Source organism: Dicentrarchus labrax, unplaced genomic scaffold (genome assembly GCF_905237075.1).
Source record: "Dicentrarchus labrax unplaced genomic scaffold, dlabrax2021, whole genome shotgun sequence".
Taxonomy (NCBI): Eukaryota; Metazoa; Chordata; class Actinopteri; family Moronidae; genus Dicentrarchus; species Dicentrarchus labrax.
This window is the reverse complement of record NW_026136707.1, coordinates 20,994,810-21,022,115: the sequence shown is the minus strand read 5'-3', so window position 1 is coordinate 21,022,115 and position 27,306 is coordinate 20,994,810. Positions and strand designations below refer to the sequence as shown.

Below are 27,306 nucleotides of genomic sequence, written 5' to 3'. Positions count from 1 at the left end.
AATGAGTGCACTGGTTTATTTTCTCATTACGGCCCTCATGAAAAGCAGCAGGTACAAGCCGGGGTGTGATCCACTCTTGGCTGCATGATCCAGGCACGGACGAGGTGTTTAAGTCCAATTCACCACAGCACAATACTCTGCTGTGAACTAAACGTCTGGCTATGCTGGGAGGGCTGTGGCGTGTGTGTCTGTGTGTGTGTGTGTGTGTTTATGCTTCCATTCTGTAATCTGTGTGTGTGTTTTTGTGAGTGTTTGAGATACAAAAACAATAAGACAGCCTCTGTTTACTCCGCGAGGGTACAGAGATTTTGTGAAAATTCCATTCAGGATTGCATGGCCTAATCATCATTGTCTATGTTGCAACTCGCAATGCCTTAGCAAAGATTACATCATTACAGGGGACAGATGAGGAGGAGACAGAGAGAGGAAAGGAGAAAGTGTCAAGGGAGGGTGGGACTGAAGACAGCGGGAGCATTTCTAGCGAGTCACGTCGGCGAGGTGCACTTACAGATTTGACGGAGTTCTTGTCAACTTTGGCTTCTGTCTCCCACAGATGATGCCCATCTATTGACGAAAGAATAAAATACAACGTTTAGTATGGCTCATTAAGAACTGCATAATTATACAAACAAGATGGAGTGTCTATAATCTGGAGTAAAGAAAGAAGAAGCTTTGGGGGTGGCTTCAGGTGTGAAGGGCTTTTAGCCTTTTGTTTGGTGTAATGCTGAAATCATTTCTCAGTTAGTCAATAATAATTGATAACTATCCATTAATCAATCAAAAACGCAAAATAAAACAAAGATGTTATTTTAACTTTTGGAGAATTGAGATGAGAATTTTTCACTCTTTAATAATATTTTAAACAATTAAAAAAAAAAAAATCATCAAGTTGAGCATTAATTGCAGCCTCAGGTTAGATCAGTGACTGAAACAAGTTTAATATCTGACCTTCAACCTGGACTGCCCACAATCTTGAATGTCTATCTCCATTCATTTCTCTGCTATTTTTCATTCTTCCTTATATCCTTGATTTTTCTTTTCCTATTTTTCTGTCTTATTACTATTCTGGACTGTGAAATTACAAAAAAACCAACCCCAGAAGCTTTTGTTTGTTCAATCTTTCTTCTCATCTCCATCTTGTTGTGGTAAGGAGGTTTCCTTCGCTGCCATGCAATAAAAGGCCTGGGAGCTGTTGCAGCTGCTTGGAGCCTGCAGAAGCTCAGCTCACATTCTTTAGGTTTTCTCTATGATTTCATGCCACACCTTAGTGAACAGACGCTCTGGGCTCTGCTAGGGCAATCAGCACGGACCATAGTGCCATTTTTTTCCCTTTTTTTTTTCAGAACCGATGACTCATTATAGGCCTGTCAGGAATAGAAGTGACACAGAACAGCCGTTGTGTCAGTGGCACACCATGTGAGGCAATAGCATGGGCACTGTGGCACCGTGCTACTGTATGTTAGCAGGGAGAGAGAGCAGCTGTGCCTTTATGGATACAGCAGTACAGGCTTCTGGGACGGGAAGCCATCAGATAAGATAATCAGACTCAGTTTCCAAATAACTGATAGCAGAAGTCTAGCAGCTCTGGAAGATGTAAAACCCTTGGTTTTTTTCCCCAAGCATTATGTTTTTCACATCATGCAGCGAGTAAAAGAATAAAGGATCCCAGTCACGGTTGGCTTATTATTGGTGAGCTGTGGTAGTGGGGGCGGGTGGTCAGCTTTATTATTCAGAGAGTGAACATCAGTAGATATCTCTTTCCAAAATGGCCATATTAAAACTGAGGGAAAGAGAAAAACAGACGGGGAACACATCAGATAAGGCTTTTCTATTTGAACTGGGGGAAATAAGAGTTGCATATGGAGAAATGGTGCCTCGCTGTAATGGAGACGATGTGGATGAGCGGGGAATAGAAGCACGGTGACAGGACTGCCACGGGGCACAGCAGTGATACTGTGCATGAGGCAGGCAATTGAGATGCTCAAAAGAAGAAAAGAGGCACACGTAATGCTGTGAAGCGGCTAAGAGTATGGAAGGGCAATTAGAGTAAGCACAGACAGGGAGAAGGTCAGAGAAAGGGAGAGAGACAGAGACAAACAGAGATGAGCGTTCCTCATGTTACGTCTAGGGGAAACCAAGAGGGAATCTCACCCGCCTCCGCTCTGGGAGACACTCCAAGAGGGAAACCTTAGACTACGACGTCAACCCCAACCTCCACTAGTAAACATGTTTTTCAAACTTTTATTTCTCTTTTCTCTCTCTCTATCTTCCTCTTGATCTTTTGTCTCACCTTTTACACCTCTCAGTCACTTTGTTCCCCCAAACTTTTCAATGATAACTCCCTCAGACTTCAGCAAATCTAAAACTGAGACTGAACCGAGATGGGGCCACATGTGGCATACCTTTGCGAGTCAGAGAGCGCTGTGCGACTGATAACCACAGAACTTTCCATTCACTCCTTCTTCCATGCAACATCTGCAAAATGCTTCTGTTCCTGACAACACCTCCTCCTTCACGCTGCCTCCACCCACGCGTAATGCACACACACAGATGCAGACACATGCACACACACAGCCACGGTATCCTCTACCTTTGTTCTGGCCTTCAAATTGAATGATAAGAGGGGGGAGGTGCAAAACAATAGGTGGTATAGGAGCTGTGTCTGGAGAAGTCTGGGTATAATCCAGTAAAACAGAGAAATTAATGGACATATGCAAGCAAAGAGACAAACAAAAACACACGCTTATTCTTAGGCTTTCTTCTTGAGGGTAAACCAACATTCTGTCTATTGCTCTACATGACTCACTTGTGCAAATGGGATCCACAAAGACTAACACAGACAACCAGGACAACACACTCATTCATCAGGCAATTAGACCACATAGGGTGAGGCCTCTTGGAGTCATCTCATAATGTTGTGAACACGGCAACAGTGTTGCTGTTATAGTAAATGTCTATCTATCTAGAACATCCCAATTAAACTCCTATTTTTTTTTAAGCCAGAGATAGTTGAGTAAGGACATCTTTGTCCTTACAATGACCTTACAGGTTTTGGCTTTCCAGATGTGATTTTTCCTTCAAAAAATGTTGTGTAGTGCAACTACTTCCACTGACCAAAGAGAGTTCACTTTAGCATTTTTGAGAATGGAAAATATGATTCACATGCTTAATTGCGGAGGTTGTCTTGTGAAACAACCCAGACATATTTTGCAGTTATGTCTCTTCTCCAGAGATGATTTTCATGAGTATTTTTCTCTTTCCTGTTTACATACATCAGTTTTATTTTCCATTTTTGTGCCACTCTTGCTGCTGCCACCTGGACGCCGAGTCATTTTACACGTATTTTCACAGCAATTACCTTGTTGTCCAATGAGGAGCAAAGCCAAAAGGCCAAAGGGGTTCCCCCATGACTGATTGTAGAGGTGCAGCTGTTTTTCTCTCTGAAGCACCTGACCTCTGCCAATCTGAAGACTGGTGAAATTGGAGAAAGGTGGGTCTGCTTCAGATTGAGAGGCTTCTGTATAAATTATGACCTGACAGTAGATGTGTGATGGTTTTATAGTCAGGAAGTGAGTTATTCTTTGTGTATAACAGGAAAAGTGTGAGCCGACTTGACCTGTGAGTGCAGGCTGAGGAAGACTGCGGTCAGTAGAGTCAGATTTTATCCTTTTATCAAGACTCCAGCTGTGTGGCATTGAGTCTGAAAATGATCTAAAGACTGAAAGGGATGGCTGGAAGATCATTCAGACTTTTACATTTGTATAATATTCGTGTTCACAAGGAAGACCTCCACGGTGCTCTCCATGGTGTGTTGCACAGTACACGACAGCATAGCGCAGGGTCTCTCAAACTGGGACACAAAGACCCACACACTGAGTAATGTTTCATCAAGATATATCACTATTCTTGTTACATTTGAACCACTTATCTGGTTATACCATGTTCAGACAAGTCTGAAGAAAGGGTGGAGGCCAGAGGACAATCTAGACATCTTTCTGTTGTGATACAGATATGATCCAAGCAATTCCTTTGATGAATAAAGCAGAGGCATTCCGAAATGGTGCGCTGGCCAGTTGCTGATAAATCTTAACACGCTTGACCCATCAGTGTAATTTTATGGGGGATGGAAAATGAGCATAAGAAGTTAAGTCCCTACAGCTCTCTTAGAGAGATCCTCCTACAACTACAATTATTACACATAATCATTGATTTTGGTGTAGTATTCAATCCTAATTAGACAGGATACTGTACCTCATGCTATGATCTCTAGCCTGAAGCAGGGGTGGAGGCTGACCTTACAATGCCATAGTGGCAAAACTATGAGCCAAAATTATGCAGGTTATCCTGCCCTCGAGCCAAAGGGCAGTCTAGACATACCGCTAGAAGTACAATACATCGACCGATTTGTCTGGTGTTTAGACTTGCCCAAGGTAGAAGTGTTCAACGAAGTATAAACAGTCTTTGAATGAAGTCAGATCACAGTCTGTAAGGCTTGAGTTCCTTGAATTATGAGGGTATGAGAACCGACATATTTCAGCCTGTTGCTGAGGAGTTTCCACATGACAAGAGTAATAGCCTAGGGGTATTGTTGTGGACCATGCTGTCCTAATGTTACAGATTATACTGTAGCTCAGAATTCTCTTGGTCTTGGCTGTGAGCTCGACCAGCCTGAAGCAGAGGTGGAGAAGCGGCTGCAGCCCAGGCTGTGTGGTGCTGCCGAGCTCCAGGCAACGCTCCAGTCCCACCAGATGTAAAAACTATCCAGCTCACCAGGGAATTCCCTTACCTCCCCTCTGAGTCAGAGTGTAGGCTTTCCCCAGCTCTCTCTTTTCTCTCTCTCTCTCTCTCTCTCTCTCTCGCTCTCTCTCTGTCTGTTTGTCTGTCTGTCTGTCTGTCTCTCTATTTTCCCTGCCTCTAGCACTCATTCCATCCATGGAAAGCAGGGCAAGCCAGAACACACACTGCAATAGGTGCGCCAGGTATGTCCTCTTACTCCAGTGCCAAAAGAGCGGTTTGGGCAAACCGAAACACTGACACAACCTCAACGCATACACATAATAAAATAACAGTAAAATTGAACCAAGCACAACAATGCAAAAGAAAATGGAAAGTTTAATAAGTGCCCACATTGTGGCTATGTGAAGGGTACAACTCTCTACTGTGAGAAAAAAAATTATAAGGCCTATTGAAAATACATGTGAACAGTTATTACTGTTGAAAATAATGTTTACATTGCAGCAGAAATAAAAATCTGGACTTGTGATTCTTGAGTCTATCATTATAGCTACAGTCTGATGAATTTGCTCTCCCTGCTATGTGTGGTCTGTGATGAACTAAAAACTATGAAAAAGCTATTATATTGATGAATCCACTGAAGGAATAAAGTTTATTTATAAAAGTCACATGAATACACAAAACGTTTTTGTAAGGATCTTTAGGAATTGACCCTACACTTGGTATTCATTATCTAAACAGAAGTCAACATCAAGGCAGGCTATGCTCACTATGCTCTGATGTTTCAGTACATAAGGTCAGAAGCAGGATTTCTAAGGAAGTCCTGTCTGTTTCTGCCTCCCCTCTTCATCTCCTCTTCCTCCCCTCTCCCTCTTCTCTCTGCCTACCCTCTGAGGGTCTCGTCTGTTCCGTTTCACCACTCTACAGGGAATCCCTCACGGATGACTCACTGAAAACACTTCCTACTGAACAGCGCAAACAGGCCCGCGGGCTAGCAGCAATAGGGTGCACACACGTACACAACAACAAACACACACACACCCGTGCATGCAGTGGATGCACAGAGTTTGCATCAGTTATCCTGTGGGTGACGAAGTGGAGCAGTGGGGATGGACAAGGTATTTGAAAAGTAGACGTAATTATTTTTCAAGGCGCATTAAGGTCTCCCGCAGTGGCAACAGCTATGAGCTCTGCTCATTTGATACTGGGGACATCTCAGGGGGGGCAGACAGACAATCAAAACAACACAGAGAGGAGAGGAAGATTAAAGTGGCAGTGAAAGACAGACAGAGCGACAATACACATTAAAAGAATACATGCAGGTTCTTAGGGTCTCCCGTTCATCTACTAACACCAGAATCGCACAAACCACTGTATGTTCACACCAGAAATACTAATATTAGGCAGACATATAAAGTAGACCTTAATTTTGACCAATAACAGCAATAACTTTTTAAACATTACCTTAGAAATGTGACTCTCTTTTAGATGTAACCAAGTTTATTATTTGCCTTTTCATTTCTTTCTTTCTAGCTTTAAAAAGAAAATCTGTCATCACCTGCATTTCCAAAATCATCCTTGGTACCCTGGTAGCTTTTTCAAGAATCTCCAATTAAAGTTACTTGATGTTTTTTACTTTTTGTACTCATTTTCTCACTTACTCAAGTGGTAATTTGGAGCACCAGTGTCAATGATTTGCCAGGGACTAGTGGATGTTTTGGTGTCTCTGTTCTCATCACTTAAGCAGAAACTGTTAATGGGACAATCTCTCATTTGTTGATGTCATCCATTATTTAAGAGTTCAGTAACGAATTGTAATCTGCAGGCAATTCAAAAACAGGCATCTGGGTATGTTTATGCAACAAGCGGCTACATCCTTGAGCAAATGGAAACGGTTAAAGAAATACATGTATTTATGATTTATGGCTGTCTCATTTGTGCTAATAGGCTTTTGTGCTGTGTGTGATCTCCCTCTGACTCAACTTGGATGATTTTAACTGTGTATAATTATTCACACAAGTTGGATTGGGACACTCAAAAACATTCTGTTGCTCCTTAGGATTTGTGGAATTTTCTGGAAGGTGTTTATTGGAGTCAATATTGGAAAGTGAGCAGCCATCGTGACCTTTGATGGCAGCAACAGTAATGGCTGTCACCACTGTGGCAAAAGCAGTGATTGGTGTTGTGCTGTACAAAGAGCTCAGCTGTACGTGCACGTGTGTGTCCCACTGTGTGTGTAAGCACATGTCTGCGAGTAGTAATTATTGCGGTGCAATGCTCTGTATTTCATGGGTGCATTTAGTCATGAACTTTTCCAGAGGAAAATAAAACCAAAGTTATAGAATAAATCTGTAATATAATTATAATTTTATTGGTTTCTTTTTTTCCTCATCCCAGTTTGGTCCGTCTAAATCAACAATCAGAGAAATTTTAAGTCTGAGAACCTTCATGAAACAGCAGGATTCTCTGATTAAAATGCCAAATGACAATATTTTGCAGTGTATTTGGGACATAAGTACTTTTCCACACTCATACTTGCTCATAGATAGTTGCCATTAGTGAGTGATGTGTGTGTTCCTATGTGTGTCCATGTGTGTAGAGTGTGTAGGCTTGTCTGTAATGGGCTTTTTGACTTAGGAGACCCTGGAAGTAGTGGGTCATTAAAGTTTACATAAAAGCAGACTAAGTAGTAGACAGACAACCTCTCTTTCGATCTCTCTCTCTCTCCTTCTCGACACCACAGAGACGGAAAACAAACCACCGAAATGTCAATGGCAGGCGCGAGTGTGGGGATCCCGCTAGCGCAGAGCTCCACACCGGCTAATGTCTTTAACGGGTATCGAGGATAGAGGTAAGAAGAAGGGAGGATGAGGGAGTGAAAAGACAGAAAAGGAGGAAACAGACAACCCAGGGTAGACAGAAAGAGAAAAAGAGAGAGAGGGTGAAAAAAGGGAAATACAGCATAGAAGGGGTCATGAGCCTCAAATAGCAGGGGGTGGAGAGGTGAAGGTATTGTGTATGTACGGGCTTTCCTCTCCAGGGGATCCCCCTCCATGACTAAGTAAAGCCATGAGGAGGGAGACCCCATAAGTTCACCCACCTCCTCTCAACCCATCTGCCTATCCCTTAACCCCTAAGCTGCTTAAGAGTACTCACAGGGTGAGGCAAGGTAGGAAGACATGAGTGTTGAGAACCGGAAGCATTTTGTTGTCCTTTTTTACCTTGAAGAAATTTGAGGGAAGTTGAGCAATGATTGAAGCCCATCTTTTCCCTCCCAATGTTGAGACTCAAGTTTGAGTGATAAAGGTTTCAAGTATGTGGTTTATGTGATTTGGAAGGTGGAAAGCATGTCCCATTTTCTTTTATATTGTACATATTGTATGATGATTTAAGAATGTTAGGGTGAATGATTTAAGAATTAATTTTCTCGAGCTGGTTTATATGAATTTGCATTTATTAAACCCATGCAAGTTGGACATAGCAACAATAAAACTTCATTCATTCATTAACTGATGTATGCAAAGACTTGTCTACTATTAGGGTTATGTTTTGTCTTGTTCACTACCCTAATTAAACACCTCCTGGTGATTTTGGTCCAGGAAGGGGAAAAAAGCGTAGATGAAGGGATAGCAAATTATTTTGTGTGTAACTAGGTGTTTCTTAACCAAAACCAAAACCAAGAATTATGAAACCGTTGCCCTATCAATTGCTGGACACTATCAGAGCAAAGAAACATCCTTTGTGCCTCCCTCATCCTTCCATTCTTGTTGCTCATCATCATCATCAGAGGTATCCCTGTGCTTGACCTTTGCTTTGATTTAGTGGGTGCAATCAAGGAAATGATCCTTTACTTGCAAACTTGATCAGTGGTGTTTCTACCATTCCTCCCTCCCACGCAGGGAGGAAACAAATTGGCCAAAAATTCTGGACCAAAAAATTAAACAACCTCTTCACCATGAGTCAGTGACACACAGTCTTGGTGAGTATCCCGCTAGCCACAGTAGTGAAAGTAAGCGAGAGGGTTAAATGTCAAAAGGAAAGGGAGTCAGGGAGTGGGAGACAGCGAGGGAGAGAGGGAAAGTGAGAGAAAGAGACGTTGCACATGCCCTGGTTGTGATTCATTCCTTAAGTTGTGGCAAGCACCAGTGAACAGGCAATGGAAACTTCAGCAAATGTAAATACGCTTTGGTTAAAAATATAGTGGCTTAATGCACACCACATGTGGCTTTCTGGCAAGGCCTGCTCTATTTTGACGGGAGGAGAGACTGAGGAAACGCGACAGAGGCAGAGTGGGAGAGAGACATTTGAAAGAAATATTAAAAGGGGAAATTGAGAAGCAGTAAACAATGGTTGGGTGATGGCAGCTTACCCTGAGCCTTCTCCACAAACACCACCTTGGAGTCGGGGAGGAAGTTGAGGCCACTCAGGAGCATCATCTTGCCTCCGGTGGCAGGGTAACTATCCATACTCTGCTTCTCCACCAAGGGAAGCTCCTGAGCTGAGCGCTGGGCTGTTGGAGGGAAACACACACAAACATTTCAGTACTGTGTGTGAGCCCACTTAAGCTCACTGCCTGATCTCCATCCACTCCAAGAAGCACACAGCCAGTAAAACAGCAGTTCTTGGTTAGGGAAACAGGCTTATCAACTTTATTATGATGATTTCATGACCCCTAGCTAAGAGGTTTTCAGCCAACAGCTGCTCTTTAAATGACATCGAGAAGGTGGAGAACTGATCAAAACAATATTTTTTTGGTCAGATCCTTAGTCATTATTTTCCATCAAGTAGCCTGTGGCCAACTACCTGTCTCTGCTTTCTATAAATGTGGCTAGCTAGTCACCTTTAGCCTCTGGGACTGGTGACCAGATTCACAGTCAGATACACATATATTTGTCATCACATAGCGCCTCACTTAATCTATTATCCCATTGCATAATTTTCAAATAGGAGCTAACTAAAGCCCTAAAGAAATCACAAAATAAACCTTCTCTGTAATGATGAACCAACTCGGATTAGCATCCACTTTGGGCCATAAACTATAATGCCAGCTCTGTCTCACCATCTAACTTTAATTGGCTTCCTTGGGTGCAAATAACATCACACCTATATACACAAATGGATAACAAAGAAACAGAGGTTTCTTTCAATGTGCTCACTCAACCATGCCAAAACTGGGGCTGGCAAATGCCCTTTGTGGAACCTGTGCTAATGGGGTAGTCTTACCACAATAACTTGTGCATTCAGTCATAAAATGGGAATTGAGATAGATAACACGTGTGTCTGGCATCATGTACAATGCAACTATTGCCTTGGCAAATTGCTTTGATCATATAAAGCTTATTGGGTGCAGAGGCACTGAATTCGCTCCAGCAGGTAATAAAATAGTAGCTCACTTTATTGGATTACAACAATAGATGCCACCTTAAGTGGAAAGCCAAGAGAAAAAGGCATACCAGTTTGTGAGTTTATTTCAGTGTGTTAGTGTGTGTGACTTACAGCATTCAATGGCGTTTGAAGTAGTCTGCAGGGACACCGTCCTGCCGTTGGGCTGGTTGATGTGCACTCGAAACACCAGTCTTACACGTGTGTTTTTACGTCCAATGTCTGTTTCCCCTTTGCGAAGCTCGATGTCTGAATTACGCAGCTTCAGGATCCCTGCACAATCAATTCTGAGACAGAGGCATGGAAGGGTCAAATTTAACACCATATTTCAAAGATGACATTAGAAAGACAAGTTAACTGAAAGGTTTTAGTGTTTTTTTGGTTTCTAGGCAGTCCTGTATACAAATACAGCCTCTGCTTTCTTTGCTATTACACAAAGTGTAATCACACAGGATACTTCCTACAGATTTTTTTTTATACAGAAAAATACTGTATGGACAAAGGTTGAAATGGGAGCAGATTTGATTAACTGACTCTGGCTGTTTAAAATGACACACTGAGCAGAGTTGCTGCGCATTAAGACCAGCAGTGAAGTCCCCTCTGGTGTTACAGATCATGCACTGGAAGTTCACTGGAGCATGAGCGTGTCATTATTAATCCAGCATGTCATCAAAGACAGAGTTGGACATTAATGACTTCACATCACAGTTTTAAAGGGTCACGGTGGTCCAAGAATAAGCAGTTCTCTGGAGGAATCGTCTGGTCTGAGCACACCGAATCCCATCAGCTGTCGTCAGTATACACAAAGTCACTTTATTGCTATCTTGGTGCAGCAAGCCTCTCCGGTCGCTTCAAGCCTTATACTTTGTACATTTAGGGTTTAAACCCCTGTTAATCATTGCCATGTGCAGCAGTAGACCCTTTACCGAGCTGTCTGTCTTTATTTATTTCATTTCACAATTTGGGAGGTAAAGGGGTGAATTTTCTTTCCCTTTTCTTAGTGGAAAAAGGTTTTCAGACATGGCCTTTCATGAATTTAAATAAAACTAGTGTGGCTGGTAAAAAAGTGAGGGAATACAAATGGGATATGGTTTGGCATTTCAATTATTTTACATGGTAGCTTGTTGGGCTCTCTTCCTGGAACATGGTAAATGTCAGGTTTTATACCAAGTCATTTCTCCCCTTGACTTTGGTTTGGACAATCTGAATAAATAAGAAAAAAATAAAAAAAAATATGCTGACTACGCACTTCTTATCAGCGCTGCATGATGTAAGTGTTCTGTCGTGAATATAGTTTTAAAACTAATAGATGATGGACATCATGGATGAGTTTGAAGTCAGTTTTCATGACCTATATAACAGACAGCTAAATCTTCAGTTAGGATATAAACATATACCTTGCTGATTGGGTTATAGGTATTTTATGATAATACAGTATTTTGTATTTATTAGAATATCCAGAAGGGAATATAGTACTTTAAATTAAGCTACCTTGTGTGTATGAGATGAATTTTCTCAGAATAGGGAAGAGAGATAGACTGAAACTGTCTGAAAGTTTGACTGCAGTGCTCGACTGTCTGCATCCCACACATCAAGCGAATGATTGCTGGCACGCGAGCAGAGAGATGGATGCGGCGTTATCAAGACGACTGTTAAACAGTTCAGTGGAAAGAGACAGTTAAAGGCTTTTCATCGTCTTTGACCTTTCAGATAGTCGTCAGAGAAAGAGAAAACTTTCACTCCTCTTCATGTGTGCTGACGATAAAGGGGAAAAGAAACTTCCTCTTGAATATTTTTTATAATATCATATTCATCTTAAGGGACACATTAAGTCAAGTCAATTTAGGGGCGCTCCTAAATATGATACAATATAAGGGATATTGCGGTATTGTTGGAAATGATATTGTAATGCAGTATGAATGTTAAAATCATCCAACCAAAGAAGGCCACTGTCCAGTCAGGAAACTCTATAAATATCTAAATCTCCTGCATAAAAAAAACCCATTCAAATATGTCCTAACAAAACGGAGATGATTTTCTATTAGATTTCTTTTTTTTTTTATGTATACATTTAAAACAGTGATGAATAAACATGAGGTGCAGTAAGAGGTAACGGCCTTATGTAACCTATGTTCAGATACAGTAGTTTTATCCATAACACAGAGTTCTGGGCCCCAGGCCAAAAAAAATCCTGCCTAGTCTGAATGGAGCCCCAGGACAGGAGCTATTGCCTGGACACACTGCAGAGCACAGCCCCTTGGATTACTGCAAGTCTGGAGGGAGGATAAAAGAGACCAAGACTGATTTACCTCAGCCTAGCAAACGGATGCTAATGTTTTGAAAGGTAAACCAAGTTTATATTTAGGAGAGTACTACTTAATGTGATTCTAACCACACTTTCACTTTCATAAAGTCTATGTCTGATTGAGCTACAGACCACCAGAACTCGAAGAGAGAAAATGAGCTTGTTAGCCAGCTCATCTAGTGGTAAACACTACCGTTACCTTACATACATTATTAAATTGAATCATCAAACCAAAATGCCTAAATTTGAGTTTCAGTAAGTATATGTGTGTACTTGACACAACTCACTTAACTTACTGTTCATTAATGCAAGAACAAAGTTTTTGAGTGCACATTAAGGACTACAGGGCTATAAGTAATTATGATTTTGGGGGTGTAGTAATCCTTTGAGCAGACCTGTTCGTTCAGTAGTAGTGTTCTAATGCATTCAACTTACTTCCAAATATTGGCCAAACCCAATGTAAAGGGGCTACATCATTCTGGTGGACCATGGGACTCTCAATGTTTTATGGCTCTGGCCTGGTTGTTGCTTTTCAAGATATTATTTGTGCAAAAAAAAAAAAGACTTCCATGAGGGCTTCTGGTTGGCTATTTATTTTTCAACTGCAAGCCTCTAGTCTTTACAGTCCCTGCACACATTGGTCAAAATTAAGTCACCCATGAACCCAGTGTGTCGACACTTTGAAATCATGCATCTCCTGGGGTGAAAGTACAGATGTCGGTTTTGAAGGGCTATTTAGAAGTGTGTGCAGTACAGTGTCTATCATCAGGCATTCTGTTTGTAAAGCTAAAGCGAAGAGGAAGGTGCAGAGGGAGAGAAGTTTGTGTGTTTTTGTATTTCAAAGTAGGCGTTACCAGTGAAAAATGTGAAAAGAAAAAGATGGATAGGTGACTTATGAAGGTCTGAGACCACTCACATGGCTCTCATGTTGTTTTCAGGCAGCAGAGGGATCTCCAGAATTTTGGTGTTGGATTGCATGACTTCATGGCTGGCGGTGGAGACGGTCTTGCCGGTGATGCGGTGGACCTGGTAGAAGGCATGTGGTCGCAGGAGGCGGTCGTCTGCGGTCCCAATGAACAGCTGCAGGGTGAGCGGCTCGCTTTCCATGTAGCCATAAAGCTGGCGGGAGAACAAAGGGACCCAGGTGAGAGGCAACATCAGGTTTTAAGACCCCCATCTCAAGCAACCCCTCATTTAGGAAATAGAGATTGAATGCACATCAGCTACTGATAGTTAAAGGGGCTTTAATGATAGCTCTAACATGGTAGAGAGGCTGCAAAAATGAGCCCCCTTTCTTTGTTTGTTTTTTGGTTGGGTTGGAGACCCTTTTTCAGTGGTCTTTGCTGTTTTTTTTTTTTTTACCTAGTTCTACATTCCTTTAGGGGAAAAGGTATAAAAAAAGTTTTTTGATGTTTCTGATGTCTGTCTCGGTTAAGGATCTCCTGAGTACAGAGACATGCGGGCTGATGGAGGGGCTGGCTTCCCATCACTTCACTTTTCATTAAAATCTCACTGCTGCTATTAAAAAAGTGCTTCAGAGAGGCAAGCAGTCGACAGTGACTCAGAGGAAAGTGACCCTCACAGAGACAAAATAAGAAATCAGGGCAATCATCTCAGGTCTGCCTTACAGTCTATAAAGTTCATGAAACTGATGATTGGGCTAATACCAATTTCCCAGTATAAATATGAGTTGCATCTATGGGATTAAATCCAAATTGGACACTGACAAACCGTACTTTAAAATCATTGGTGTAAATAAAATGGAATAAAAGTCACAGCATGCACTGTTCAACAATGGACACAATGTCCCAATTCAGCTTTTTCTGCCTTTCTATGACAAGTACATTTAGAGTCCAATAAATGTCCCTATATAGGTGCAGTACTTAAGCAAACTTTACACTTAAATGCAATAAGACCAAAAAACTTCATGGAGCTTGGCATGCAGACGGCATCCAGCCCCTTTGCCTTTGGGCAGTTATGAACATGCATTATGATTTCCATTAAAGCTCAGAGACTGTGTCCCACTGTGATGAAAGAGACTCCTGTATCAGAACCACCACTTCAAACAACTACCACTTCCTCTAGAAGACCTCCATTAGCTGCTACTGCTCCAGTAATAAAAAGATCAAATCTTTAAAAAAAGAGAAAAACTCCACAGCCATGCATAGTTTAAAAAGTACTGTTGACTTTGGGGTCAACAACACTTCAAATATAACCTATAAAGTTCTGCCAATTTACATTCAGCATCCCTGGATAATTTTCTGCCAGTGTCTAGTAACATTATTTGATGATTAATCCAAGTGTGTAATTGCTAAAAATTATGAACACACAGACATGGTTGCAAATTCCAAAGTGTGGTGAAGGACAACTGATACTTTGTGAGTGATTTCTGACCAGAATAATTTGCCAACAAAATGTGTATTTCTGGTGGAACTAAGTCTTAGACTGCAGACCTCCCAGGATATGCTTGCTCTTTGCAGTGCAAAGTGGTCATACAGTATGGTCATATGGGCGGAGGCTGGTGTGGGCCTAGAAATCTCTCCAATCTTAAAACCATCAGAAAATGCAGAATCCATCTGGTTCGACCAAAAGAAAACTGAGAGGACTAACTTCTCATCGAGTGGACCTCCATGGATCCACCCAGGTGGCTACTTGACCGCATGTGACATTTACGGTGAGGGATCACTTACTCTAGACCAGGGCTCACGAAGCCACGGCCATCTGAAAAATCCCACAAATTGGTCAATTACTCCAACACACACCAGCGCATCGCTTCAGACCAATTTTATTTGAGCTCCATGAAAACAGTGGTACCGTCAAATAGAATAAAAGACCCCTGTTGTTTATCTAACTAACTGACTGACTGAGTCATATAACAAAATGCAGACCACATGTAACCTATGACATAATCTGATTAATGGGTTTATAATTACCTTTCTGAGGGTGGTCAGGGATGGGGGTGTGAGGAAGAGGAAGGTTGGTGGAGGACTGGAGAGCTACGTCATTGGAAGTTTGTGGAAATTAGTGCTACGGTGTCATGGACACCTAATGTCTTTGGTTTTAGAACAAATTTGTCTGGATACTGTATTAACAGTTGTCTGGCCTGATAATAAACCTGAAGATTAAATGCCTTTGGTCTGTACTTGATGACAGATCTTTTGGATTTGGGACAAGGCGGTGTATGTGTTCTTTTTCTTCCCAGTTGAAGAATTTACAGTATTAATTATGTTGAATAAAAATAGAATATGACTAGTCACTGAAGTAGAGCATATAGCCATATGTTTCAATAATCTCAGAACCAGTGATTATCCGGCTTTGCTCTTTAATTCAGATATCAAGGAAGTGCAATGGGAGGGGTAAAGCTAAGGCTGTCATTCATCTCTAGTTCCAACTGTCCTATTTTTCTCTTCAGCTCCACATAGTGTCTCTAGCAGCTGTCTTGACCTGTGAGCTCGTCACACATGCTAGTCATCAGTGAGTTAGGCCGAGGTCAGGAGCTTCTTGAAGTTTTGGCATCCCAAGGGACCACTTCATCTATGCAGTGATCTCACCAGCAGACCCCACTCTTCTTGTTATATTTTACTTATGGTGTCACCAGAGGTAATTATCCATAGCCACACATGCTACCAGTTACTTTATGTGTATTGACTCGTGAGAGCACTATGGTGGAGCATGAGGTACAAATCTGTAACACCGGAGCGTTAAATTGCATGACGTCCCCTTATGATTTAATAAAACGCAGGCAGCCGCGCTACAAAGCCGTGTCGTCTGTCACTTTTGCCTCAGTAGACTTCTTGGTGACCTCCAACCATTACCTCAGCCGCCACGTGGCTGTAAGGAGGCCCGCAAGGGAGGCAGGGTTGAGGGGGGGATGGGGTCTTTATCCCTTCACTCGTCTTGTGGTAGCGCACAATGATGGTGGCATCCACACTCAAAGCCGTAGTGACCTCATGGAGGAGAGGAAGTGATTAATGAGGTCAGGTAGTCCTCTTGGTGACGCTAGTCTTCCCAGCAGCAAAGGAAGGCGGTCTAGTCCCCCCTGGGCGACCTCCCCCAATTCCTTTACCATATGTGCTCCCTGACCCTCTCCCTTAGCTTCTGCTAAACTCCTGTGATGCTCACTCAATGCACACCACAAACAGAGCACAAAACTTACTTCTTCATTTTATTCTCAAAGGAGGAATAAGTTTGGTGGGCCAAACAGTCGAGATAGTATCGTAAACTTTAAGTGTGGGCTTACGACGGAGGCTTCACATACACCTGTGACCTCAGCTTCGTATTTAAGTCTAATGCAGCCTGTGAGGTTGGAGCAGAGAGCAGCTAATTTTGACCAGATGAGTTTTAATATCTGTAACTGCAGCCTATCTGGCACAGGCACTGTATATTTATTTTGAGATAATCTAAACCGAGTTTGAATCAAGGCTTGATTTGCAGCTGTTTCAGGGTGCCAACTTCTGCCACTGTGTCAGCTAGATCCATTTACACCTCGCACCACAAGCCACTGTTGCACGAGCCATTTCTGATAGCTGAGGCTCAAGTTAAACATTGTGGATATGGCAGCTGAAGCATTAATTGTGTAATTGTATGCAGCTGTATTGTCTGGGTCAGTTGTGATGATGTGGAGGGGTGTCGAGCTGGAAAGGGAGAGGGTGAATCCCATTCACTTTCCACCATTCATCACCCAGTCCCTTTGGACCATTACAGATCCATAATCAGTATAGAAGGTTTTAGCCCTTGAGATACAGTTTTTCTTTTCTTAATTTTCTTTGCTTCACTCAATGAAAACCAGTTGTGAAAAAATAATGATAGAGGGTGTTTAATTTAATAAATATATATATATGTATATTTTCATAGCACATTCACATTTTTGCTGTCACTTTCTTTAGTAACAGTGACATTCTGAATGCTGCCTGCATCTGGCCTCAATAGTTCAAATAAAGGATTTGAACATGTAATGTTTAATAATGACTTGCTGGTAAATTAGATGTGTCTGGCCTGCCTAGAAATTGAGTGTGAATACACTCTACAGGCCTGCAGTGGGCTGCCTTCTATCCCTCCGCAGTGATTTCATCACCGCCTGGAGAAATGTCATGACTCGTAGAGGTCCACGTGGCGCAGAGAATTGGGGAGAGGAGAGGGAGAAGACGGCTGGAAGCAGTAGAGGAGGGGGGGTTTGGGCTGAAGCAAGGGAGGAGAAATACAACAGCAGATTCAGGCTTTTTCCCATTATCACGCTCCCCTCTCTCTGTCAAGTGCTGACAGTCACACAGCCAGCCTCTGCTGTACCCAATTAAATGTACACTCATCCAAGTTGTCTATCCTTCCAGACTTTACTCCATCACCCTCCTGCCCTGCTAATGTCTCCAGTGCCTCATATTGAATGCATAAGGCAACATATGCAATCCTTTAATGTGCTGCATTCCTATAGCTCCAAAAATCAGCTCCTTTTATAAGCAACCAAACAGCTATATCCCTCAAAGTGTTTGTTGAACTGAGTACTTTAGTGTGATGTCACTGAGGGCATAGTTTCAAGCACTAGCCCATGTCTAGACCAGTCAGGGTCCAAATTCCATATAAAAAGAATGACTTTGTTAGCAAGCCTGCCATAGGAAATATCATCCAAACCTACAGAGAATTTGAGTAAGATGATGCACAGACAACTGCTGTGCCCCCCAATAGCACGGCTAAACCACCAGTGTCTTACCTCATAAATCTGTGGGCTGTCTGGTTATCACCTCAAACCAGTGAAAACGATGCAAATTTCGCTCCATTTTTTCCACTTGCTATTAACTGGTAATTAGTGGTAGCCCAATACCAGTGTAAGGGAAGCCCCGCAGATGGAGAACCACAATTTAAGAGTGGCATAAATACCCCTTTGGGCAACGAATAACAGCCCTGACTAAGCTCTAACAGCACTACAGGGTACACCAAGCCTTTTGAATATCAAACAAGAGGCGGCAGTAGATTTAATGAGCAATTAGCAGCTACAGTATAGGGTGCTGTAGATCAGGGCTTTTCTTTTGAGACATTACGCAGCCAGCAAGCACCGGATCCCAAGGTGAAACCGCACATGTGAAGAACCTAGCACATGTTTGCCGAGGTCTTTCATGTCGTCGTGGCGGAAACATACTGCAAATTTGATGTGCATTACATACAGTTGCAGAGGAAGGGAGATGGGTATTAAGTCACGCACACGTTAATAGGGATGATGGCCACATCCTGCTGAAATTACACCATGTCTGTTGCTGCTTTAGACTTAATGAGAGACTGAGTGAGAGAGTGTGTGTATGCGTGAGGGGGAAAGCCCTATAGGCCAGTCATTATCCTATATGTACTAGCCATATGCAGGACTGTGATGCGTGCTGCGCGATAGGTTTAATACTCCACAGGTGTTGCTGTCTGCTGTTACTAAGGGCCTGGAGGATGTCTGTTTGTTTCCTGAATAAGGTTCAACCGGAAAGCCTTTGCAACATCTTCAACCTGAACCCACATTTTATATCAGATCCAGGTCACGTCCTCAGCCATTATATTCTCAATGAAAATAATTCTGTCCAAATACATTTTCTTCTCACTGTTCTCCTATGGAAAAACCCATCAGTCAATGTCGTGGTGGTATACTGAGTGAAGGTAGACCAGGTTGTTTTTTTTCCCAGAGCAAGGCTTCGAAAATCATCCTGTAGACGACGTTTGGCATAGCTGTGGTGAGAGAGTGGAGCGTCTGGAACCGTGTGAGAGGAGCCGATAGAGTACCCTACATCCCCTTAATGGCGTTGTGGTCTGCTGCAGTAAATAAAGTGGAAAAGCAGTCGTGGGGGTCACCAAGTGGGCCAATCGGGAGAGAGGAGGTTAAAAGGCTGCGGATGTGGAGGAGGGGAGGCAAGGACGGAGTGCGAGTCCAGAATAAATGACTGAGATTTGGAACGGGAAGCCAAGAGAGCCGGTGCAAGCAGAGGGATAATGAGTCGAGGTAACCCATAATCTAGAAATTTTCATCCGTGTGCGGCCTGAGTATAGACACTCCATTCTATCCACCCACCCATCCCACAATCTCTCCATCCTGTGTGGGGGATATCACTGAATGTTCTGTGGTCGATCTGCTGCAGCTTAGAATAATGTCAGACCATGTTGATGCTGAAACTTCCTGTGTGTTTGGCAAAAAAACACCTCTGCTTGTTACTGAATAACAAGAAAACAACAGTAAATGAGCAGTTAAGCATCTCTGTTTGACTATCTGTCAGTTGCTGTCTCCCTGGAGGACATCGTAAGCTGTAGAAACAATGTATCCCTTCATGTTTTTCATCTTGCTGTTTTTTCATCCTGTGTCGTTTTCCAACACACGTCACCATCACTCAAAGCACGTGTGTCTGATCATCCATGAGCTAAAAAAACAATGGAGCCGTGGATGACTGGGCTTCAACCGAGGGAGGCCTGCTGGTGTGGGTTTGGGAGATGGTTGAAGGATGAACGGTTCACAAGGAGTGACATCCTCAGGCCCCCCAGGGAGGGAGGGAGGCACCGGTGCATGGAAAGGGGAGGTGGCGTCCGATGGGTGCTGGGATTTTGACTTCTATCCGCCATCCCACCACCACCACCACAACACCCCCACCAGAGCCATGCACAACCAACCTCAGGGCCACCCAGGCCCTAATCAGCAGGATACAGAGCATCTCCAGGGATAGCCAAGCCCCAGCTGCCTTGTGACTCCCTCTGCCCCTTCACTCTTTTTCTCTCTACTGGCTCCAGTCTTTAGCACAAGCGCACACACACACACACACACACACACACACACACACACACACACACACACACATACACACAGAAACTTCCTTAGCTGCTTCCTACACCCGTGTCCCTGTGTCATTATTGACTCATTCTCCTTGACTGCACCTCACCCATCCAGCGCCTGCCACTCATTACCACAGGGCACTGGGGACTACAGCATGCCCTATCCTCCAAGACTACAACAACACAATTTGACACAACACAACAACAAGAGAGACAGTCAGATTTATAGAAGATTTTGTACTCCAAACTGTGCAAAAACTCCCCGAAGATACAGCTCTTCTTCTGTATTTTACCCTGTAGCATGTACACATGATTGCATAATCCTTATAGATTTATCTTTCTGCCAGCTGCCATGCTTCCAGCGGTTTCCACTGTTATGAAACCCTCAAGATATCCCAATTGACTGCACATGCAATATCAGAGGCATAAATCACTCCTTGCCAAAAAGTAAGAGTAAAGTGTGAGCTATGCGAGTAGGAGGATGTGTGGTAGTAAAGCAGCTGTCATCATGCTTTCTCCATGACTACTACTTGCTAATAATTGCTCCACATACACAGTAAGACTTGAAAACCTCCTCGCAAAGTTGGCAATAAATTGGTCCCAAATCATCAATCTAAATCTGGACAACACTGTGTATGCAAAGACACACAGGATGCTTACTCATGACTTTTAGCTCTGGCCCCTGGAGTGAGTCAGACAGTGTAAACTACATCAAAACCAGTGTCACCTGCCAGCCGCAGCTGTGCATGGCAGACCGAGTCTGGTCAGCCTCATGGGGAGGTGCAGAGGTAAAATGTTGATTCACCAGCATGTTGATATACAGAGGTTTGTAATGAAGGGGAATAATTACCTGTATTTACAGAGAAAACCTGAAGGTTGACATTGCCTGTTTATAACACCACGTTGGCCAACAACTGTCAAGTGTGTTTGACATTGAGCAGGCCAAGATGTGCTGACAGCATCTATTTACAAAACAGCTGTGGCTCTTACAGCGTCTAATGCTATGTGTGTCACAAGAATGGACCACCAACTTGAAACTGTAGTGGTCCAAGAACTTTTTGTCAGGGTGCAGTGTTTGTTTTGGCCACATGACAAATAGAGCAAATGCCACCTGAAATCTTTAAGTCCAGTCTGTACAAAATTATACTCAATGCATGCCCCTGTAATTATTAAACACAGTTTTAATTTGAATTGACAACATTAAAGGCAAATTGATCCTCAACCTTAAGGACACGCACCCGTCACTAGAACCCCGCCTTGAGTAAACCAAGATGTCAGCGCAGTGTGATGACAGTGTAGCAGAGAAAGGAGCACTGTGCTGTGCTGCTGGTGAGACTGACGTGTGCTCTTTAAGTGTTCGCCAAGTACAATAGTGAGAGGCGATGGTCCTGCTCTATACTAATTGAGTCAGCATGCACTGCTGCTTGTCAGTGCGAACTTTTGCAGCAGTAGATTGACTCCCTGCTTCAGGGAACATTAGTAACGCAGCACACAAGCACATACAAAAACGTACAGACTGAGGTGTGTATACACTGCACCGCTGCCATCAAAAGTCATGACAAGTTTGCAATGATAATGTAATGACAGTGAATAGTTCAAGTTTAAAATAATGAACTTGTAGTTTCTTTTTAGAATGGTTTCTAATAGAGTAGCTGATAAGCCAGTAGTAATTTTACCAGTAGACAAGCTGGTAAAATTAGTTTTTTTGGTATATCCAATATAAGTCATATATTATTTGTACAGAATAAGCTCTAGGATTTTTGCAGATAATAGTTTGAAAGGAATAAAAATAGGCTTGAATTTTTTGAGAAAAAGAAATAGCAAGAGCATGTCAGAGTCAAGACTAATGTCATGGCTACTCCGACTTTGCTCTGTGACTACATGCTGTCATAAAGTCAGCAACAGCCAAATGTCCATGTCACTAGCTTGTTGTTGGACCGAAAAAAGTGCAGTTAATCAGCATGTACTTGTCTGCTTGTTACAACTTATGCTGTAATGACGGCAAATTATTACACGGTTTCGACACACAAAGCTAACCTTGTCTCTGGTAAACAGCAATGTGTACAGAGAATCTAAAAGATCTGATTCAAAAACCATTTGCTAACATAATGTTGGTGCCTTACCTGCACTACAGGGTGGCCTCCAGACAGCGCCTTGACAGCCCCTCGGCTTCCTTCAGTCTCATAGTGGGCCCTGTGGTGGGACTTTGGCTGCACCTCGATCTGTAGGTTGTACGGGCCGGAGCAGGACGGAAGCTGCCAGTCAAGAGCTGGCAGAGATGGGCTGCAGTAACATGACATATTTGTATTAAAATGAAATAACGATACACAAAATGTCTTTGTTTACTCGACTGCTGATTGATATAACATCAGAGTGATTTCTATTTTTTTGTGCTAAATACTGTGTCTGCTTATTCTTTCCTGAAAAACAGGAAGTGCTGTGTATGTTTCCAGACTTTTTGGAATAAAAAACATGGAGAATGAATGTTTGTATTTCTATTCTATTCTTAAAACTGTAGTCACATTTGATTTGCCAAAGCAGGAAACTGTGAGGTTGCAGTTTTTCCTTGGTTCCATCACTGCCAAGGAAGTTTAAATCAAAAAGTTCTAAACTTGCTTTAAATTTGCCTCCAATTAGGACACTTTAGTGTAACCTAACTGGCTTGATCCTTCACGATTTCATCATGGTCTATAATCTTATCAATTGAAGTCATTCTGATGTCTGTAATTCCTGGGGCCTGGGTAATAATTAATGGCCCTGTTTATAAAAAATTAATGAGAGACGAATGTGCCCTGGTTAGAGAGCAGTGTGTTTTGTATTATGGTGTGACAGGTGTCAACAGATGCAGGCAGTTAAGAAAGTAATGGTGAAATGACATTTCTAGTGGACAAAAACAAATCTCACACAAACTGGAAATCAGCCTGTCCTTTGATACAATTACTATCCATTCCAAATTGATAACACAGCCACACTAGTATTAAAGACAATGGAGTTATACAATGGAATAAGGTCAGCAGCACACCCAGCCTTGGAGCATGATAGCATGATATCTTTTTCTTAGCGCTACAGCTGGCGTCCTTTAACATCATTGTTCTCGAGATGGGGAGGCAGAGCTTCCCATGTGAACACTGTGGAGATATCTAAACCAAAACAAACACGTGCAAGACAATATTTCTCTATGCCGGATGCCTGGTAAGCGCAAACCCCTGACCTGAAGGGTGGCTCAACTGAAACCAATCTCTGGCATCTTTGTGGAACTTAAGGGCTGTTTGTTGACCCAAAACGAACCGATTTCCCCCCACAGGGCTTTATCTGCCCAGTCAGTGTATGACATCAGGCTAGCTTCACAGAAAGAGATGGGCTGATGGCGAGACAGAGCAGGCAGTGAGCCGGCTGATTAACCCACAGACTGCTTCCCCTTCAGCCAGGCCTGTCACCATTACTTCCTGTTGCTCACTATCTTAATCAAACACTTGATTTCCGACAGGAAAGTGTGTTATTGGCTCGGAAAAAATGCCACGAGGGACACAAAATTGAACTGTACCTTGCTCAAAAGTCAAAAATCAATTACATAGTTGAGTGCATGTGTGTATTTGTGTGAGCGTGTGCATGCCATTGTGTCCGTATGCCTTCCTATGTTTGTGTGTGGGTTGCTATAGAAACAGTGGCACACACATGCAACTCCTCCCTGTGAAATATGATTTATAAAATAGTTTTGATCTTCAAAGAGAACTCTTTTGGTAGTGCAACTTTTGGATTTCTGCCTTTTGATATGGCCTTTGAAGATTAAAAACTAAAACAATCATGTTCTCGCCATAAATAAACAACACTAAATGTGGAAACGAAAAGACAACACTGGGGTAAAGTAATGGCATTATTCAAAGAATGTTTTTTCCTTTGCACTGCAGAAGTCCCTAGGCAGAATGTTAGAAACCATAAATCTGTCTAAAGTAAACATGAAGTGTGTGCTTCATTGTCTTCTCAAGGAAATTTAGAGGCAACATTACTGAGTTGGTTTTACACTGACGTTTCATCGTCAAGTGTTTCATCTTGCAGATTTGAATGTTAAACATTTTTATAGTACTACTGAGTTGCTGGAGCAGCTCCACCCACCTGAGGTAAGGCTTGGGTTTAGACCAGGAGTATGGATGCTGGGGAACATCCAGGAACCCTCCACAATAGTTCTCTTTCTTGAGGGCCAGTCGGGAGGGGTAGTCCTCATGGCAGAGCTCCCCATCAGGACCTAGCAATTCGCCACCAGGCTCCACCTTTAGGCCCATGGACTGTGAGTGGTCCAGCATGGTCTTCCGTGTCTTGATTGGGATTCCCTCCCCCATGTCTACCACTCCATCCGTGGTTAGAGCGTTGATGGCGGCCACAATGGCAGAGTTGGTGTACTGGTTGGTGTTGACGAGCCAGTTCTCATCTGTGATGCTGACCCTTGGGGAGCCATGCGGGGATGGTGTGGGCGACTGGATGGGTGAGCAGGATGTCTGACGGTAGGGGGTGCCATTGAAGCTGTACTTTCTCTTCCCCATGCCACCACCCCCGCCATTGCCTCCACTGCCTCCAATGCAGGAAGGGGAGTTAGGCCTGGAGCCGCGAGGATGCGCTGGCCAGCCTTCCTCGGCCACTGCTCCTATCTGAGGGGAGGTGGATGGTGAATGGTGAGGGGAGGCTGCAGGGCCACTGGCATGTGGACAAGACAGGAGTGAAGATGAGCCTCTGGGAGAGACGCAGGGAGATTGCCAGGGGGAGTTCTGTGGGGAGTTGTCGTAGTTGTAGAAGCTGGACTCGTAAGAGGATGCCTCGGAGTTACAGCTACGTGAGGAAATGCTACTCGCGGGGCTGAGGCAGCTGGGATCACGGTAGCCATCCGCATTGGGCAGTGTCAGCGTCACGATGGAATTAACACCTCGTTTGATGATGTGGTCCTCACTGCTGCTCTCTTCAACCTCATCCTCAGGATACTGACTATAGGCAGTGATCTCAATACGAGGGCTTTCCAGGGCTGGGGCCCCATTAGGTCTCAGGCCGTGGGGCAGGTAATAGCCTGATGAGGCATGGTTATCATTCTGGAGGCTGTAGCCTGTCTGGTGGCAAGAGGAAACTGAGATGATTGGGCTGGACTGTAAGGTGTGGTACTGGGTGGCCAGACAGGGGTTGCCCATGCCCAGTGGAAGGGACAAGCTGACATTTGGTGTGTAGCTGTATGCATCTGAAAAGAAAGAAGTATATTTTAAGTATAGTGAAGTTTAGTGTATGACAACATGCCACTGAGCAAATGCTCAGAACCATTACATTATGACATTTTAGAACAATACCCCTACACAAATCTTACCAATATGTCTTGCAGCGAATGACTGCCTCCCTTCTTTATAAACATCTGGAGAAGCTTAGCAATCATCTCAAAGCAGTTACTGTATGTGGTTGCTGTGTAGTCGCAAGTTGCACAGCCACTCTGTTTGTTTGATCAGTTCATCTAAGGCTCTATTTGGCACTCCCTGCTGTCATATGTACTCTACAGGAATTCCTCCAGCAGCGCTGATGGATGCTTTATTTGATTGATTGCATCACTCACTGAGTGAATTAGGCCCTCCCCTGTGGAAAACTGACAGCACTCTCGCATCGCTCTGAGCTTGTGATTAAGTCAAAGAGAGTTTGCTGCAGTGTTACACACAGATGCACTGTGGTACACACACAAACAAAGGGCGCGCACAAGCAGGCACACAAGGAAATTACAAACAGACAAGTGCAATGACATACAAACTCAGTCAGTGGAGGCACATGTAGCCTAGCAGATATGCCTCTTCATTTAGCCTTGTAGCGGCCGACTGTTGTGTCAACAGTTGTAAACTTCATGTCTGCCTTTTATTGATAATGTCAATGAGGGTAAACGTGGTTAAAGCATGAAAACCATTCAGTCTGAAACCCAGTGAAGGGCATTCCCCTTGATGCTGTGTGCTATATTTGTTAACCACAATGCTGTGGATCACATGAAATGATGAATCTGTCACACATCGCATAATATGTGGGTAGGCAGTCTAAAATTAGTTTATGAGAGTCTATTTTCAGAGGTGATTATGCGATGTGCATCAGACCAATTCAATATGTCAAAAGTTCAATGACACCTTTCACAGGTTCCTAAGCAATCCTAGGCAATCACTTATCATAATATTCAAGCATATCATAGAAAACCATATTTGAAACATTTTGAAATTTACAAAACAGAGACTTAAGAACATAAATATGGAATTATAATAAAACATTTAGCTTTTGTTTGGTTAGCAGAATGCTAAATCAGTCAGACCCTCTCACAGCCTTTTTACACAGAAGCAAACTGATGTATAAAGTTTTTCCCCTATTGATCTGAGTACACAGCAGTGCCCTCACACTGTAAACTATACAGGACATACAATTAAAAAAAGCCCTCCATTGCCCCTGAGTACCCACCTTTCTTAGGTTCATTCTGGGCAACTTGTCTGTACTCAAACACATCGCTGAAATCAAACTCTTGCTCTTCACGCTGGAAACTCATCTCTGCCCCAGTGATTATACACTAAGTCTAACATAAAAATGAGTATGCCTTCAGCTGAGCCTCTACTGATGCTTTCCTCTCTGGTTTATCCTCTTCTAGTGCTGAACAGATGATAATCTCCTGTCCACTCCACCCGGCGTGACACACCTTCTTACTTCAGGCTTGAGTGACTTTGCTCAGAGTTGCAGCTGTTATTTTTTTCCTTTCTTCTGAACGTGTGCACGATCAATGCACTATGCTGCAACATACTTGACTTCTTCTAACACCCACTCAAACACACTGGGACTTTCACTCTTGTGTGCTGCACTTGTTTTGAAACTTTGCTTTTCCGGGTCACATCTGCTGAACTAATAAAATTATATATTTTTTTTTTTTTTTTTTGGGGGGGGGTGAACCAAATGGAAGAAGCATAAACTGAGTCACTCTTGCACTCAAGGCAAAGCCTCTACAATTGTTTTCAGTCCATTCAAAATGTGGTGTATGCAGAGTTAATTTGAAAACACTGACTATCACACAGATTATAGCGTGCTCGTTCTGTCCTCCACAATTTTTCTCAATTATG

At 43.0% G+C, this 27,306-nt stretch overlaps 1 protein-coding gene across 2 annotated transcripts in view; it reads right to left on the bottom strand.

Annotated features, from left to right (window-relative positions):
• LOC127367249 (nuclear factor of activated T-cells, cytoplasmic 1) overlaps positions 1-27,306 on the bottom strand; it is a 59,209-nt gene that overhangs the window by 29,820 nt on the left and 2,083 nt on the right. For both annotated transcript variants that reach the window (XM_051406945.1, XM_051406947.1), the window contains exons 2-7: positions 24,320-25,424; positions 22,330-22,489; positions 13,338-13,540; positions 10,231-10,403; positions 9,104-9,244; positions 509-564 (exon numbers count right to left, since the gene is read on the bottom strand). In XM_051406945.1, the coding sequence (XP_051262905.1) occupies positions 509-564; positions 9,104-9,244; positions 10,231-10,403; positions 13,338-13,540; positions 22,330-22,489; positions 24,320-25,424 (1,838 nt within the window). The remainder of the gene's footprint in view (positions 1-508; positions 565-9,103; positions 9,245-10,230; positions 10,404-13,337; positions 13,541-22,329; positions 22,490-24,319; positions 25,425-27,306) is intronic.